The 18,231-nt window shown below is 33.7% G+C and overlaps 2 protein-coding genes across 2 annotated transcripts in view; both read left to right on the top strand.

Annotated features, from left to right (window-relative positions):
- The window catches only part of LOC110456145 (choline transporter-like protein 2), a 40,635-nt gene extending 38,959 nt beyond the window's left edge, over positions 1–1,676 (top strand). The window contains exon 22 of the mRNA XM_021506714.1: positions 1,255–1,676. Coding sequence (XP_021362389.1) covers positions 1,255–1,388 — 134 coding nt within the window. The 3' untranslated portion in view covers positions 1,389–1,676. The remainder of the gene's footprint in view (positions 1–1,254) is intronic.
- A 13,797-nt stretch (positions 1,677–15,473) lies between these two features.
- LOC110456129 (choline transporter-like protein 2) overlaps positions 15,474–18,231 on the top strand; it is a 72,252-nt gene continuing 69,494 nt past the window's right edge. Inside the window, exon 1 of the mRNA XM_021506691.1 lies at positions 15,474–15,753. Coding sequence (XP_021362366.1) covers positions 15,681–15,753 — 73 coding nt within the window. The 5' untranslated portion in view covers positions 15,474–15,680. The remainder of the gene's footprint in view (positions 15,754–18,231) is intronic.

The following is an 18,231-nucleotide window of genomic DNA, read 5'->3' as shown; positions in this document are numbered from 1 at the left end:
CGGAGAGGCTGGGATGAAGGGCTACCAAGTTTGTTCAAATGAATGACCTTTGCCCATTTTTTCTGAATTACTTTAAACTTTAAGTCAAGACGCTGATATTTTGCCTGTAGCTTTATTTTAGTCGTCTTTTAAAGTTACAATTGTTAGATTAATACCAGGTGAGCGATGCAGGCCCATTGGGCCTCTTGTTCAAACTTACTCTGTTTTACTCTAGTTTTTTGATAGCCCCGCCTTCTAATGCCACGTGACTAAAATCTCGCCATCCTATGTCATAACGTTGGGAAATACCTTCGGTAACGCGAGATCTCGTCAAGTCATGTGACATTGCTCATGCCCTTATTTCCATTAAAATCATGGGTTGGTATAGAAAACGGGAAAATACTTTTCGTAATGATCTTTGAAACATGTTATTGATACTATGTGACGATTTGTTTCTAAAATATCAGTTTGAAGTGCGATCCGGGCGCGGTTCGCATATTTCCCGCATATTATAGAGGGCCAGAGTTCAGACGTTAATCGACAACAGACCGTATGAAAAAACGTCAGAATAATTCGGACCACCCACATTTCCTGAGTAAGGGAGAAAGTGCCTGAAATGAGACTGGAACTACTTTGCTCAATTTATCTTTCCCTTTTATGTATCAAAATAACTCCAAAAGCATTCATTTGATTCAGACACATCTGTTGTGATATTACACACACTCTGCAGTCACTAGTAGATCATTTGACCACAGGGTGTAGATTTTTAGCTTGTGTGAGTTTGGGCTTGAATGAGGGATTTTCGAGGGATAATCCCGATATTGTTAAAATTTGGTCAAAATGAGGAAGTCTCCCTCCTAATGAGGGAGGGTTGACAGCTATGCTAGTAACATCTTAATTTTTATTCATTTAATTACTAGACAAATCTTGTTTTTCAACCTGAACACTTCAAATGTGGGTGAGTTTTTTTTCAATTTTCGACATGTTTTTCACTTAACTATCTTGGCCAAAATCAGCAGGTTAAAGTTTCAGTTAAAGTTTTGTAATGGCTCGCTGTTCACTTAATAATAGTGTTAGGAGGATGATTTTATGTACAGAGGTTCTTTAGGGGTCTAGCATTAATGTTGTTTAGTGACAGTGGAAAAATGATTTTAGTCTTTTTTTTAAATTTTGACAAGTTTTCGACTTGGCTATCTTGGCCAACATCTGCAGATTAAAGTTTGAATTAATTAGTACCATTTCTATAAATCTCATACATTTGTGATTGAATTTCAGTGGAGGATCTAGAAATGCATGATGGAAGCCCTGAGAAGCCTTATTACATGAGCAAAGGATTAATGAAGATTTTGGGGAAGAAAAACAAAAAGGAGAAAGTAGTCGATAAAGTGGAATCAAAAGAAGATGACTAATTAGTTGCATAGTTTTACTCAATAACTATAAACTGAATTATTCATCATTTAATAGCTCAACTCATCCACTTTATTATCATAATTAAAGACATTTCTTACATATAATCAATTATTTTGATATAATGTATTAGAAGTTATCTAGTTTTTGATGTTGTGAAAGAAAATACTATCAATGAAATTTCGAATTTATTTGGAAATTTATTCTAATTTTTTGTAATCACATGTTAATCCAAGGAGATAAGATATTTTCAAAAAGTTTTGTATTATTTTCATTCGTTTTATTTTTACTTGAGCTAAGAGTTTTTATTTGAGTTCGATTTTTTTTCTCTTCAAAATCCAGTACATGTATCATAATAAAAAAAAATAAAAAAAAATATTTCTGATTTGTGATAACTGGGTCGCCAAAACTTATTCATATTACATCTATTTAGTCCATTGTTCATAATGACAGGAGCTTCAATTGTAATGCTACATTCATGTAACAGTGATCATTTTGTGATATTCTTTTTTTTTCACATTTAAACTGTTGGACATCCATAGGATAAAAGGAGAAACCTAAATCATTATAAATGTACAGTTACATAAGCCATTTTTCTAGAAGGGCAAATTTTGTGATATATTAAAAGGCATTTTAAACAAAACTGCTTCATTATTTCATCATTTTGCTTTTTTCATCACTTTCAAGATCTGATGTCATCAGACTTATCAAAGTCAACATCTCAATGTTGCTTTATGATGTTGTTTGAAACTCAACAGAGGAAATGTATATATAGAGCACATTCATTGGTTCTCTAAAACCTAACCTCTGAATGTGTTCAGGAAACTATTTATATGGGATCTGCTTTGTAAATATTGACAATGATATTGTTAAACAATGTAAAATAGTTTATTCTGTCCTCTGCAGACAGTTGGAATGTGCTGGGGTTTACAAACACCTGGACTATATAGAATGAGATACATTTTTAAAAATTGCAAATATGGAAATGGATATTTTTGAATTGAGGCAATGAAAATTAATGACGTATGGATTTTCAATATATTGATGAATAGTGGTTGTCATTTTTTTTATATAAAAAGTATCGTCTGTTTTGTCAGATGTTATTGTTTTATGATAGTACATCTGTAGATGTGTATTACATCTTTGTTATTGGAGTGCCATCAACTTGTTTTCTTTAATTCGGTGAATGTCAATTGTGTGTTCGAATAATGAGATAACGCAATAATTATAACAGAAATAATCTATTTTCAAATTTGATTTAGTCGTACTGTCATATTGATCTTTTGGATGCAATCTATATAGATACTGTATATGAATACGTCCTGTTTAGATTGTATACGGCAAGAAAAGTACTTGTATACTGTAGTATGTACATATTTTAGCGGTATTCCAATTTCAGCATTTTTCACCCTTTAAATATTGTGCTAAATTATGAATGTGGTAATTGGAGTTTTTGTCTATAGTTTTTTATTGCATATCTGGTATATAGACAACACACCAATTCATCAAAATGCGTTATTGCATATTTAGACAGTACACCTGTTCATCAGTGCACTTATCTGTAAACGAGCTAAAATTTGAGTGCGCTAAAATGTGTACGTTTATAGTATATAATCTTATCATCTTATATAATAATAAATGGAATTTTAAGTGGTGCAAACTTAAAGTGTAATGTGATATTACTAAAAATACTGCAAATTAAATTTGTTATTTCAGTTTATGTATTATGTTGGAATAAATGACGTGATGCAACTTTTATTGTCATATATTACATGTATCATGATTTTTTAACAAAACTCAAGGTAGTTCAGCCACAGATATTATACAGGCTATTTTACTGCAGTGAGTTTTACCAGTGTTGCAGTCTGTCAAATATTGAATTCCATGCACGTTTTCTTATTTTGGTTTACCAGTATTTACAATGTATCGGTGTGATTTGTGTAGATGGGAAAACATGGAATGACACCTGATACAACAATCAAATACTCTTGATATTTTTTCTACAAATTTGATGATTAGTCCCAAGAAACTTTGATTTCTATAAACACCTTATCGTGTAGTTTGTTCTTGCTTTTACGTTTTTTTAGTATTAATGGAAATTTTATAACTTATGTGATCAAATATTGATGTGCATCAGGTATAAAAAAAATGTTACTCCACAGTCCCTGTAAAAACGATTGTACAGCATTTTTTTTCTATATTGATTTAAAACCTTTACATCTATTCTACCTATGTTTTCATATAATTTTTGTACTGTCGGTATAGATTTTGGAGCTTCGTTATTCATATAAATTGTAAATAACTAGACATTTCATCATATTTTGCATTATGTTCTTTTTTTTCAAACATGTTGTCTAGAACATTCAGAAAAGGTTTCAAATTGTAAAACCTTATTATCATTTACATCTTCATCAAACAATTAAGAATTTAAACATTGATATTTCTCGTATTTAATGTCTCATTTCTAAACTTGATTTATACATACATGTTTCTTTATCATATAAAATGAATGGAGATTTTTTCTGCCTTGTAAAATAGGAATTTTTAATGGTGCATGGTTTTGAATTTGCTACACAAATTATGTTTGTATACAAACTTTACACACAAATGCCTGTGATTATTTATGTCCCATTTTTTTTTTTATAGAACCCCAATGTGCCTCAAATATTTGTACAAATAGGACATCTTAGATGCTTGATCCCAACACCGAGGTGTCACCCTGTTACAGGCCAAAAGATAAGCTTCGGAGTGACCTTGAATAAAGATTTATGAATCGTAATGTCATACTTCGTACACATACACTTAGGATTATTAGGCAACAATACATCTTCTGTATTCGGCTGTACAATGATGATGTCATCATAGGCGTATATTGATGATGTCATTCCGTTGACAGAGAAACTTTTGTTGTGGTGAATTAAGTCTTGTATCAATGTGTTGGTCTTATGCTGATGCTATAACTGATGCTGTGTTAGCGACGTCTCAAGGTTATGACGTTATTAGCGACGTCTCAAGGGTATGACGTTATGAATGTTACCATGAGAAGTGAAACTTTCATCAGCGGAATCTGTGAAGGAACTGTGCACAAAAATTTCAGAAAAAATATCAGACAAAGTTGAGATTTCAAAATGTGGGGCAGAGACACCACATCCCTACAGTGGGGTCTAATCCAATGTGGCGGTAGTGATCCAGGGAAAGATACCTGATGGTATTCATAGTTCTCATGGTGGCAGCTCAACTCAAAATGAAAGGATGAGCAACAACACAATGTTTTTGACCGATCAAAAAGTAAGGATTAGTGTGAAAAATAACAAAGGGCATTGTCAATATATGGTAATGTCATATTAACTGTGACATTAATCCTATTGTGACANCATTTTCTTAGAAGCCAATGTCTTTATCGAGGAAGATGTAATAAAAAGAATAATCTTGGTGTTTTGATGAATAACAGTTATATTTCACTTGTGAATTTAATATATTTTTCATATTTTTTCATTCATGCCACCCACTCATGAAAAATATCAAAATATTCACCCCACTCATGAAATAAAGCTGTTACCTATATCATCAATAAAACAAGAATACCCTCTATATGTTATACTAACCTCAGGTTCAAACTTACCTGATTTACTAACCTTCCCATGTTAAAGGTATATTGGTGAGATACCTATTCTGACTGTGTTGAACATTCCACTTCTAACATTCTTATAATATTTTTAGTTATTTTGTAAATAATTTTCAATTATGAAGGAAATAATGTAACCAGAATTTTTAACATTGATTATGAATATACGTTTGTCGATGCAGAGTGTCCCGAGAGGAAGGGCATTTCTTGTAATATCTACTTGTATTGATTACTCAGCTGACTTGCCCAGCCATTATTCAAGGGAGATAATCATGGTGCTTTCGCCTAATGCTGCAAGACATAATCAAAAACAAGAGGATCATTTCTATATTTTCATAAAAATTGATGTTCCTCTCATAAAAAGACCAGCATAAATAACTTCTTGCCTAATTTAATCTCATTGAAATGATAAAGATATGTAAATTGTTGTGAGTTTATTCTTTAATTGTAAATAAATGTTACTTGTCAAATCAAAAGCTGGAAATCAATCATTAGTTAACGATTTCATGAAATTACAATATTAACTGCTGTCTCATTTTGTTAATGTTATTTGATGGCAATGATGGTTAGAAATTTATATTCTATGTAGAAATTAATTTGCTTTAATATGCTGAAGGTAAAGGCATACTACTGCAGTTAAGTTATAGTTATGAAGATAAGTTCCACTTCAGCTGAAACGTGATTAAATTACCTTAGCTGTTGATTTGACATAAAACCATATAAGGAGAAACTAAAATTAGTGTTATTTTGCATAAGAGTTACTTCCCTTGTCACTGATGCTTTTGTAATTCCCTGTGGAAAGGTCAGTCCCTGTATATTATTTATTTGTTTTGAACACCCAAGCCTCTATAAAAACAAATATTTTATAATAATGGCAACAGTAATAATGTATTTTAACATATAATACTCTTTACCTTAGATCACAATTTCTATAATGTATTACAGCTTAAGAATGGAAAAGCGTCCTCATAGCATTTAGCAGTACTACACAAACGTCATATATTGTTTAAATTTTGAAAACAACAATTGACATTCTCACAATATTGATGCATTTTCATTGTATAATTACTTTTCTTGTTTCAATGACATTTATTTTAATGATACTACTCAATGCATCATGTAGTATTATGAAATGAGATTATATGTCTTTAATTGTATTACATGTTTTTGATGTAGAATCTGTCTTTTCTATATATTGTTCTATTGAATAGTAAACGCTTAAAGCAATTTAAATTCATAATAAATAGACAACTGGTATACTTTTTGATTAACACAGACAAAGAATCTCTTCCTATTTCTACATCTCTTACATTTGTTATTCTTACTGACTTATTATGTAACTAGAACGACTTAACAAAACAGAATGTCTTCCTCAGGAGGCAAGTGTACACTTTACGTAATAAAATAGAAAAAAATCACTCCCATGTTTGGTTTTGTATTCTTTGATTAACTGAGCAATGACAAATGATTTATGATGTTAGTCATCATATATTTACATTTGCCCAAGCGCCGTCCCATTACAACAGTGTTAGAGGGCAAGTGTAATTATATAGGCTATAATTACAACTGCTCGACTATAATTACAACTGCCTGTTTCAGGTGTAGGAATATGTAAACAAACAAATTGGCCGCCTGAAATGTATTTTGAGGCAGGGCAAATGGTTTTTGTAGGAATATGTCTTAAAAAAGAAAAAAATGTAAATATAAAAAATACCTGGTTGTCTGGATGTAATTATTGTTTTATAGCGGGTTTTATGGGATTTGCCAGAGGCCACTTGTAATTATATCACCAATAATTACATCCAGACAACCAGTTATTGCTTAAATATTTACATTTGCGCTGCAACTCACTATATGAACATTACCAGCAGAAATGCATTTCATTTGAGGATGAAAGAAAAACTCTCGTCACTTATGTGGGTTACTTATGACGTCATAGATTAACCTTGTTCATTGAGAGTCTTGTCGCTTTGAAGAGGGCTGTTACCCCAATGTCGTTTAAAGAACGATGCATTAACAAAATGCAATACAAAAATAATTGTCTAAGAATTAAATTAAACAATTGTTCTATAATAAAAATGTAAATATATGGACTGAACTGCGTTTTTTTAAATTTTCATGCCAGTATGGTCGCCATTGATGGTCAGTATTGGTCACCATTGATGGTCATTACTGGTCGCCATTGATGGTTATGACTGGTCACCATTGATGGTCATTACTGGACAGCATTGATTGTTACTGGTCAGCATTGATGGTTATTACTGGTCAGCATTGATTGTTACTGGTTACCTTTGATGGTCATTACAGGTCACTAATTATTGTCATTACTGGTCACCATTGATGGTCAGTACTGGTCACCATTGATTGTCACTGGTCACCATTGATTGTTACTGGTCACAATTGACGGTCATTACAGGTCACCATCGATGGTCAGTACTGGTCACCATTGATGGTCAGTACTGGTCACCATTGATTGTTACTGGTCACCATTGATTGTTACTGGTTACCATTGATTGTTACTGGTCACCATTGATTATTACTGGTCACCATTGATTATTACTGGTCACCATTGATTATTACTGGTCACCATTGATTATTACTGGTCACCATTGGTTGTTACTGGTCACCATTGATTATTACTGGTCACCATTGATTGTTACTGGTCACCAATTATTGTAACTGGTTACCATTGATTGATACTGGTTACCATTGATTATTACTGGTCACCAATGATTGTTACTGGTCAACAATGATTGTTACTGGTCACCATTGATTATTACTGGTCACCATTGATTATTACTGGTCACCATTGGTTGTTACTGGTCACCATTGATTATTACTGGTCACCAATGATTGTTACTGGTCACCAATGATTGTTACTGGTCACCATTGATTGTTACTGGTTACCATTGATTGTTACTGGTCACCAATGATTGTTACTGGTCACCAATGATTGTTACAGGTCACCATTGATTGTTACTGGTTACCATTGATTGTTACTGGTTACCATTGATTGTTACTGGTCACCAATGATTGTTACTGGTTACCATTGATTGTTACTGGTCACCATTGATGGTCATTACAGGTCACCATTGATGGTCAGTACTGGTCACCATTGATGGTCGGTACTTATTACCTGTGTCCTTACATAATAAACATTTACTTTGGAAACTTTCTATTTGATAAAATTGTATAAAGGATGCATGAAACATCACCACTCAACATTAAAGTAATTAAAAGTAACTAAAAGTAATTGGGCATTACATACATCTTTCAATGTAATTAATCCTCAATTACACATTACATCCAATTACTTAACAAAATGTAATTAATTGCAATTAGATCTAAATATAGCTGTAACAAATTATCATGTCCCTTTGGAATTGCAATTAATTACCATTACACATAACCATTACCCCATGTCTGTACTGGTCATCTTTGATGGTTATGACTGCTCACCATTGATAGTATTTACTGGTCACCGTTGGTGGTCATTGTTTTTTTCTGAACCGATTTTCATTGATGGTCACTACCTGTCCAAGTTAATGGTTATGACTTGTGGACAGTGATGTTGATCGCCAGTATCTATTGATAGTCGATCTTTACTGATCATCAATGGTGGTGTTTACCGTTTCGCATTGACGGTCATTACTGTTAATATTGACACCTGTTATAGATGGCCCGATTTATTTCTACTTCTGAGAGATCAAATTCAACACGTTGCTTTTGGGCCAGGTGAGACCTGAGATTTTGATTTGAAGTTATAACGGAGATGATGTAAACATCTTAATTAGCTATAAGCACCAAAGGGAAATGATTATTTGTTATAGCCATATTTAGATCTAAACTGAGGTGTAATTCTGTGCAATTTTACTCTTTTTATGGGTTTAGATCAACTGTCGGTAAATTGGCATTTTTACCGAAAATTGATCTAAACCCCGAAAACGTGTGAAATTACTCTAACGTCACGCTACCACAATTGATACAATTTTGAGTTTTTTTTAGCGATCTTTAAAAATTCAGATCAGTTTCAGATTCAGATCGGTTTTTCGGCCGTAATTAGTACCCAAATTGGTACACCATATCACAGGCTATGGAATTTGTTTTTATTTCTACAAGTTGATGTGCCTATTACAACAAAATATATTGCTTTTATAAATACCATACTGAACTACAATTGTATATATACACTTTTATATTTTCCGGTTATAAGGACCAGAAATCAACATTTAAATATGCTTATATTTAACCCCTTGAAAATCCTCCAAAATTTCGTCGACGTACGTCGTTTTTACTGGTTTTCCGATATGTTTAATTTGAAGTCATCGTGTACTCTTAAAACGTTCAAGAAAACAAAACTATTCGGCAAAAATGCTGATATATATCTATTTTGTTATACTGTCAAAGGAAAATGCTCACATTTAATTTTAAAGTACTATTCGAACAATTTTCTGACCGTGTACTAATTTGGGTAGCATGACGTTAAAGACATTAGTTTACTATACAAGTATAACTTTAAGTCCTTGTGATAAGCAGTAGAGATAACATCGCATCAAATCGCTTCTTTTACAATAAATAAACATTTTGTCTCGTGTATTTCAGAAGTATTATTTTGTCATCCATTCATTAAAAACGTCTGTTTACGGTCATGACTAAACGCGTTGTTTCGTCAGATATACTGTATTTATATTGGGATTGTTTACTCACACAAATAAACTTTATGACCAGATCGGTCACAGATATTTCGACAGAAGTAACGACGCTTTAGCACAGTAAATACAGCTAAGCTATACATGTACGTCAAGGCTATATTTATATCCGTATGATACTGTGAAATTTATGATCGGCCGTTCTGACATTGATTCGGCAGGGATGAAAATGTTGGAGATAAATTCTGCCAAACTTTTCTTTATGGCTTCGTTATTATACCTCCTCCCTTCGCTATCACCAGACGTTAGAGGAGTGGTCCTATGTGTAGGTCAAGTGTTATCTGAATCAGTGAATGCTGCTGCTGATATATGTCTACAAACCTGACAAGCGATCTGATTTTTCATATGCAACACCGCCCGCCTATCATACTTCTATATGACGATAGCTTCAACATGCATCCGAATAGTCGGTTGGATAACCGAACTACTCTGTAATGAAGCGGACGTACATGTAAAAACAATCAATCAATCAAACAGTCTTCCGTACAGACAAGTTGACTTTCTATATAATGTTATAGTACCGGAAAATCTACGTTATAAATGACTATATATTAGACTGGCTACCTGCCCCTCATCCGAGGATCTGCCCCTATGTGTTTATCAGAATTTCCCGGCTGTAGTTTACTAGTAGATTATCTCCCCTTGTTTGAGAACTTTGGATCAGATATCCAATTAATCAAAATTATTAGAGGTTTTTTTCTTCTACATAATTCAATATTATATAGATGGGGGCAAGTTTAATGATATATTTAAGAATGTCGATCAGATATCATTTATCTTAAATAAACGATGGTGTTCTAAAAGGTACGTTACATCAGTTGAAGTATGAAAAGATAAAAGTTCTAATTTTTTAACTCTACCTTCTATATCATTCGGGATAAGTAGCATGTAAAGATAGATTAGAGTACAAATAGTAAACATCGTTATCGGTTGGTGGCAAGCATTGGAATGAATTTAGTTTATGATACATTTGAGTTCAAATCTCAAATTATGAATTCGTGCCATAACTATCGGGTAGTGACGTTTGTTATCACTCGGGTTACACCTGAAGACAAATGGACTCTGTGTAATGTTTGTTTGTCGAAGGATTACGAGCAAATCTCAAAAGCACGGCACACCACAAAACTGACATAACATTAGTAAAGCAGTAAATGTGTGGCGGAAGTTTGAAATTAAATCTGTTGTCGTTTACAATATCTGAGTACAGGCGCGGTTCAGATCCAGAAAAAATGAAGTAATGGATGATGATCGAAACCTGGGATTTCTTCTGAATACAACCCAGAGATGAGGGCGTTAATTCTGAATATACAACCCAGAGATGAGGGCGTTACGACTTAAACCAATGTGCTCCTTTGTTTAAATAAATACCACTTGGAAAATAAATACCAGCCGCAATTTTTCTGTTTTGTTCGAGTTGGGAAACATGCAGTAAGCTAGCTATTGCATGATTTCTCGTCACTCGGGACTTATTACACCCTCGCTTCGCTCGGGTGTAATAAATCCCTTGTTACTCGAAAACCATGCACTAATCTTTACTTGTAACTCGAAAACCATACCTTTACATATCAAACTGAAGTCACACAAGTTAAACACACTTCATAGAAATATGAAAATAAGTACAAGTTTAACTAATATATGACAATAATTATAAGAGAATTCATACAAATCTGAAAATACCAGTTTAACTACTGTATCATAATAAATATATGACTGATTCTGAAAACTGTTCTAAATATTAATTATTATTTTGCAATTATTAGCAGTTATTGATTATCTGATTACTTATCAGAAGTTGATTTACCTGTGCAATTTACCTGTACACCATTTCTGTAATAGACTATAACTCACTATCATCACAACTGGCCACCTACGTAAACATGTGATTTTAAGCAGAGTTGGTGTTCGGGGAAGACCCCGGAACGGCTCAACACGACTGCTCCTTCCCGTAAACAGCCGAGATGTTAGATTGCAATTCACTCTGAATAAAATATAAACCTATCGTGATGAAGATTTCTATGTCTGAGCTGAATCTTTTTTCGACGGGCAGTGTATAAATCTCGAGTTCGATCCCTAAAACTTTTGTTCTTTTTTATTGTGGAAAACGTTTGTCGAATAGGACAATTTTCATGATAGCATACAAGCAAGGCTTTATATTTATCTTCTACTGCTGACATGGATATTGGCTTCGGCTCGGGTAAACGTCGAAAGAAATTAATATGATATGTGATATTGTCATCCCTTTGTTTTCGCTTAATTATTTCACATAAATAATAATAGCTGCTATTTTTTTGCTTAAAAATCTGTAAAAATTACCGCATCTGTCCAATCACCAATTGCACATAATAATTGTTTGGGTATAAATGTACGGAACTCATATAGTTTTCAAGCGACTTTTCCGTGTTCATTTGATTTCTGTAAAATATGATGGAGACAGCTTTTAGATTGATCTTGCCTTTATCAAATGTCGTCGAAAAGTGACGCCAAACACAGATTTTGGTTAGATCAAAGCTGTCTCCAGACACAGGCATGCGCACAGGTACGCGTTAGTATTTACAATGTATATCCTAATCTGACATAATTAGCTCGCGCTCTATCTCGCACCTAATGGCAGTTATTACATAATGGTCACTAATTGGACGATGGGTGTGATACGTACACCATTTCCGGGACGTCAGGTAAAGTACCCAAATAAATCTGTCGTGTCAATATGAGCCGCATAAGTTGCATCGCGTCCCTGACACCTTGTTTATATCTTAAGTGCTTTCAGAATTTCTGACATGAAGGCTACAATAAGTTATTTGCTTACGTATTTTAGGGTTTTGGATAAGGATTAACTTTATAACCCAAAGAGAACGTTAAGTCTTACAATTCTATATTGAACAGGATCCAATTTTTTTATAGAATAAAGTTTGTTTTAATTATTTCAAATAATTCCTATACTTTACTTTGAAAATAAGTATATAAGACAATTCATGATAAAACACAGATTTTCATCATGAAATATATATGTTTGTACTCTAAATCAGAGGGGGATTCATCAGCCGTTAAAAAGGGATTTTTTACATTCTTTTTTTTCCCTGGATCAAAACAGTTATATTAAACAATGAATTCACTTCCATTCGATGAAATCCTCCGATTATTCATTCAATCATAATTTATGAAATTCGTTTCTCGTCTGTTTTCTTAAACCTTTTTAATCATTGGTTATGTTTCAATGTTTCAATGATACATTATCAGTAGCGAAATGTCTTACGTACACTGCATACTCGTAACTTTTCTATTAAAACCAATGTCATTCATGTCCTGTATTATCTGTGTGTGTGTGTGTGTGTGTGTGTGATTATTTACATATTTGTTTCTTTCGCAGCTAAGGAGGACATGATTTGATGGTTCTGAATAAAAACAGATAAAACAAATTTGAGACCGAAGCAGCAGCCGGTGTTAGCTCCAGTGACACTAATTTTTTGCCATTAAGCATTTAAACCACACGATGGTGACATTGGAAACAATGAAAAATATAACCAATTATTGTAATTAAAATACAATAAAATTTATTCCTTTCTATTGTTATTTTTTTTTTTTAATTTTATGTTCAGTTTTTATACAGTGGTGAAGTGTGGAGTCTGTTACGTCATCTACAACTGTATGTAGTCAGGCCTTTGTATGAATAATGCCCACTTTCAGTCAGTGACATGAAAGGCCCATTGTGTTAATAATACCCAGTTTTGGGCATCACACAAAAGGCTTTTGTGTTAATAAATCCCAGTTCTTTGTAAACATAATACACACTTCAGCCACGGCATGAAAATACAGGGACACTATGAGAGATAATGTACGTTACAAACAAAAGAGCAATGGTTTAAGGGAAAATAATTTAGATATGTATAAGGTCACCTGAGCTGAAGGCTCAAATATTCTTCGTCCGTCACTAAATGCTAATTTGGTATCTTTAAGAACCATACGGCCTATAATGGCCATGATATTTAACCAGTCAGCAACTGTAACAGTTCAGAAATTATGTATGTTGATATAAAATACAATTAAAACATGATCTTATTATAGAATATCTCAACTTCGTGAGATTTACCCTCAGGTAAATGATCCTGCGACAGATAAATCTTAAAAGTCGTTTGTTAATTTTTCCGCCAGAGAGTAGGGAAGTGGGGTCCGGGCTTTTTTTAGACCTGACATATGTCACACGCCACTAGCTGTATGAAATTGCTACCTGGGTAAAGTTATCTTAACTGTACATGTTATTTCCCTCCTCAGATTGACCTTATTAGGGGTCTCTCTATAAAAAATGAACTCAATTACTTAGCTGTATTGCCAATAACACAGGGACCTTAAAATTTGTTAAAACTATATTTGGACCTAAACTAAGGTGTTCCGAGTAATTTTTCACGTTTAGGGGGTTTAGATCGATTTTCGGTATAAATGCCACCCCCAATAATCATATATTTTTTAATTTTTATCGAATATGTTTACACCCAAAACGTGAAAAATTACTCAGAACACCTTAGTTTAGGTCCAAATAGAGCTGTACGAAATTTTAAGGTCCCTATGTTATTGGCAATACAGCTAAGAAATGTAATTCAATTTTTATAGAGAGGCCCCGAATAAGGTCAATCGGACCAGGGAAATTCAAGGGCGAAAGGCAAAAACGGGAACGATCTTGTATATTATAGATGAGGTAAATACATTATTCCCATTGTCATATTCCAAACGCATTGATAGGCAGTAAATTAAAGAAATATGTTTTCTAAAAAAATTCGAATCATATGATTACACGATAAATACATGGGAAACAGAAGTAAAGGCAGGAGTACCTCAAGGATCCGTGCTAAGGCCGTGTATGTGTTCTTCTCTAAAGCTTTTCCTGATGTTGTCGTTGTTTTGTTCGCTTGCACATACAAGTATGTGCCTTGAATACTACGGTACGTCTGCATGATCTGAAGTCGTTTGCGATGAAAACACGTGTTTGTACACTTGTTGTATCTTGTCCACACTTTGTCAGTTTACTCGCCTGTTGCCACACACAAATAGCTATCAGATGATTTACTTAAAAGTTGTATCCGCCCTCCTACCGTGCAATGTACGTAAACCTATTAAATAGGAGTTAAAATTGAATATGAAATTTAAAGAGTAAACCTCTACATAAATATATTTCCTTGCTCCACACTTGGAAATAATTAAGACAGACGAACAAATTAGCTTAAAGTCAGATAAATTGATTACCATCTGATTTTGGGCGGAAGAACAAGGAACAAACATGTGAACAGGTAGCTTGCAGATTAAACCTCTATCTATTTTAAGATTAACCGACGTTGTTCAAATTAAGTTGTAGGGAAAAAAAGAAATTATTATTTTTCAAATTAACAAGCACATTGAATTTTATAATCCATTCATTTCGGATGCGTTTCTCCTGTTTTCATAATCTCTAATTGAAATGAACACGTCATAAAATATTTATTAATTTAATAACTGTTACGCATTTTACAGAATTAAACAACATAGATTACATACTAAACTTATTCTAAGAGCCCATGGTCATAGAACGTGTGACGAGATGATCACAGGGAGCTGACAATTTAACGATCTAAACCCCCCAAACGTTTAAAATTACTCTAAACACCTTAGTTTAGGTCCAAATTTACCTGGAACAAATTCTCAGGTCCCTGTGGTGATGCACAGTTTACATATTTTGGCGGGAAAATCCTTCGCGTTTATCTACGTCTCTGATTGACGAGTCGTCTGCTGATGGTTTATGGCCGGCCGATATCAGTAGGACGGTCCGTGTTATCAGTCCTCTTCAAAAGCATACTAACGTCGAATTAGGGAAGTTACCTGTGTGTTACTTGATACAGGTAAAATTCGGACAGGTGTGTTGTATTTGTCGGTGGTGTAAAAACAATGAAGGTGGATATTTTATAAGGAGACAGTTACTTTAATTCGCACCAAAGATGGGAAAACGGAACGGAAAAGTGGACCATGATGAATCGGGGCACATAGCGACATCGGAAGGGAAGAATTACGGTAAGTGTGATTAAGTTGGGTCATGTGATACATATTGTCACCCCACAATGACTGATGGCTATATCTACATCGATACAATAACAATGCAACGGGATAACGTCTGATTGTTTTATATATCAGAATTCAAAATTCAAAGTCATGCAGTAACAATTCTTAGAATTATTAACTGATGATACATGTATATATATATATATTCAAAACTACAAAAAAAAAATCGAGTAGACTCGATTTAATTTTTTTGTAGTTTTGAGTAGACTCGATTTTTTTTTTGTAGTTTTGAATATATATATATATACATGTATCATCAGTTAATAATTCTAAGAATTGTAGCTGCATGACTTTGAATTTTGAATACAGGATGTGTTGGACCGATCCTTAATTGATGGCTGTTGATCATGTTCTGAAATCTACATGCCTGCCGCATGACATGATGGGACCCACGGTTTTTAATAATACTGTGATAAAAAAGGGCCAACAACAAAACTAAATGTATGTTTATCACTGCATCAAAGGACATGTCACTGGCACTGTCAGGGGTGAACCAGAAATTGATGTGTGACTGTTTTGGGAGAAGGGAATGGTCCACATTTTTTGTGTTACCTATTGTCCACTTTACACAATTCAAATATTGATATCGCTATGTAGAACTGCCTTAGTTTAGACATGGAATTAGATTATCTAAGTCCGTGGTTTAGATAATTACACATTTTGGGCCATGCTATATATCATTTATATGTTTTTAAAGGAAAGGGGGGGGGGGGGGGGTTGTCCCAGGACTCCCTTGATATGCCCCTATGTTTCATACATGCAGACATATATATTCTTTCATCTGCTTTTTATGGCCTTTCTCACTCACCTATTTTTGACATGACAGTGATCTGTCCAAAAGAGTATTTCACTTTGATAATGATATGTTGCATTTGTCAAGTCTACAAAATAAATTGTATGTCAAAATGTCTCCTTTTTAGTTAACGAGAATGACTTCCTTTATCAGATAACTATTTTTAACCTCGTGAATCCAAGAGGTTAATAAAAAAAACCAAGATGATGTGTTCGAAATGTTTTAATTTTGTTTATAGAGAATTATTTCTTTACTGGTCATGAACTGTAACAAACAAAACAATGTCAGGTTTTATTTATCAATTTGTCATAGCGCTCCATGTTGTAAAAATCTGAAGTGAAGTCACTCTCTATAAATAAAAGTAGACCCTGCATGACTGAGGGGATTTAATAAAAAAAACAAAAGCTTATTATTCACACAAAAAATGTCAGCTTCAGGCTATATCACTTCATCTGTCTGTATGTGACACATGCAGAAGTCAAACATATCTGTTTTAAAAGAGATAAGTCGGCTCTGAATTAAATTAAAAATGTTTGAACAATATGCCTCAAAATGAAGCATGCACAACAAAGGAGTATAAATTAGCTATATATATAGGTATACTACTTACCCGACACGCTTAGGATAATCACACACGTGATCTCAAGTAACCCCTCCAAATACATATTTCAAAAATTAAACGTTGGGTGTCCCTAATCCTATCTCTTAGGGAGTGAATTTCAGCAAAATTTGAATCGGTATATTTCATAAGAAGGTATTTTAAAGGGGCTGGTCGGGGAAAAAATGTCATATTTGCTAAAATGGCATACACATGTTTAAAATACCTTCTTATGAAATATACCGATACAAATTTTGCTGAAATTCACTACCTAAGAGTAAAAATTATAATTATATTAAAGAAATCCTAAATCGTCACCTGACAGTCTAAAACTCTCAATTGACCCAGATCAGTGATGCAATTTTACCGCTCGCGCGTCATCAACAAGGCCAAATGTAAACATTGTGGCGAAAGAAAAAGATACATGCAAAAGTCATGACAGGCACAGCTATCAATACCGTTATATATAACAACATATATGTAGGTAGGAATACTACACTTGCATCATACATGACCTTTGAAAACAATTATTTACGTATAGTATTGCTGTCTTGTCCGCTAGTTGAGTCCGACATGGCACATGACGGCGTGCTATTGTTGTTATCTTCACTGCCTCACTTTCGAAACAACCACGTGACATATATAAATAGATGTGCGCTAAATTTACCCGGGGCTTCCCCGAGATTTCAGTGGTCAAAACTGGACATTGCAAGCAGATCTCGACCATCATATTGCCGTGGTATAACTTTTGGAAGGCCAGAGAGTGCATTTAGACCAATTTAGTTTGTATTTTTTTCCCCGACCAGCCCCTTTAAACATCTGTATGCCATTTCAGCAAATATAACATTTTTTCCCCGACCAGCCCCTTTAAAGGGGCATCACGCTGAAGTAACTATTTTTTTTGTCTTTTTTTCAAATACTACATAAACATATCAAGTGAGACTCCTTATGGAAAATAACGATCGGATTTGGCTGAAATAGATTCATAAAAATGATTAAATCTAAGATAATCATCGGTATTTCTACCTGTCTGACCAAC

Source organism: Mizuhopecten yessoensis, unplaced genomic scaffold, assembly GCF_002113885.1.
Source record: "Mizuhopecten yessoensis strain PY_sf001 unplaced genomic scaffold, ASM211388v2 scaffold8537, whole genome shotgun sequence".
Taxonomy (NCBI): Eukaryota; Metazoa; Mollusca; class Bivalvia; order Pectinida; family Pectinidae; genus Mizuhopecten; species Mizuhopecten yessoensis.
The sequence above is the reverse complement of the archived record's forward strand: the minus strand, read 5'-3'. Positions and strand labels throughout refer to the sequence as shown.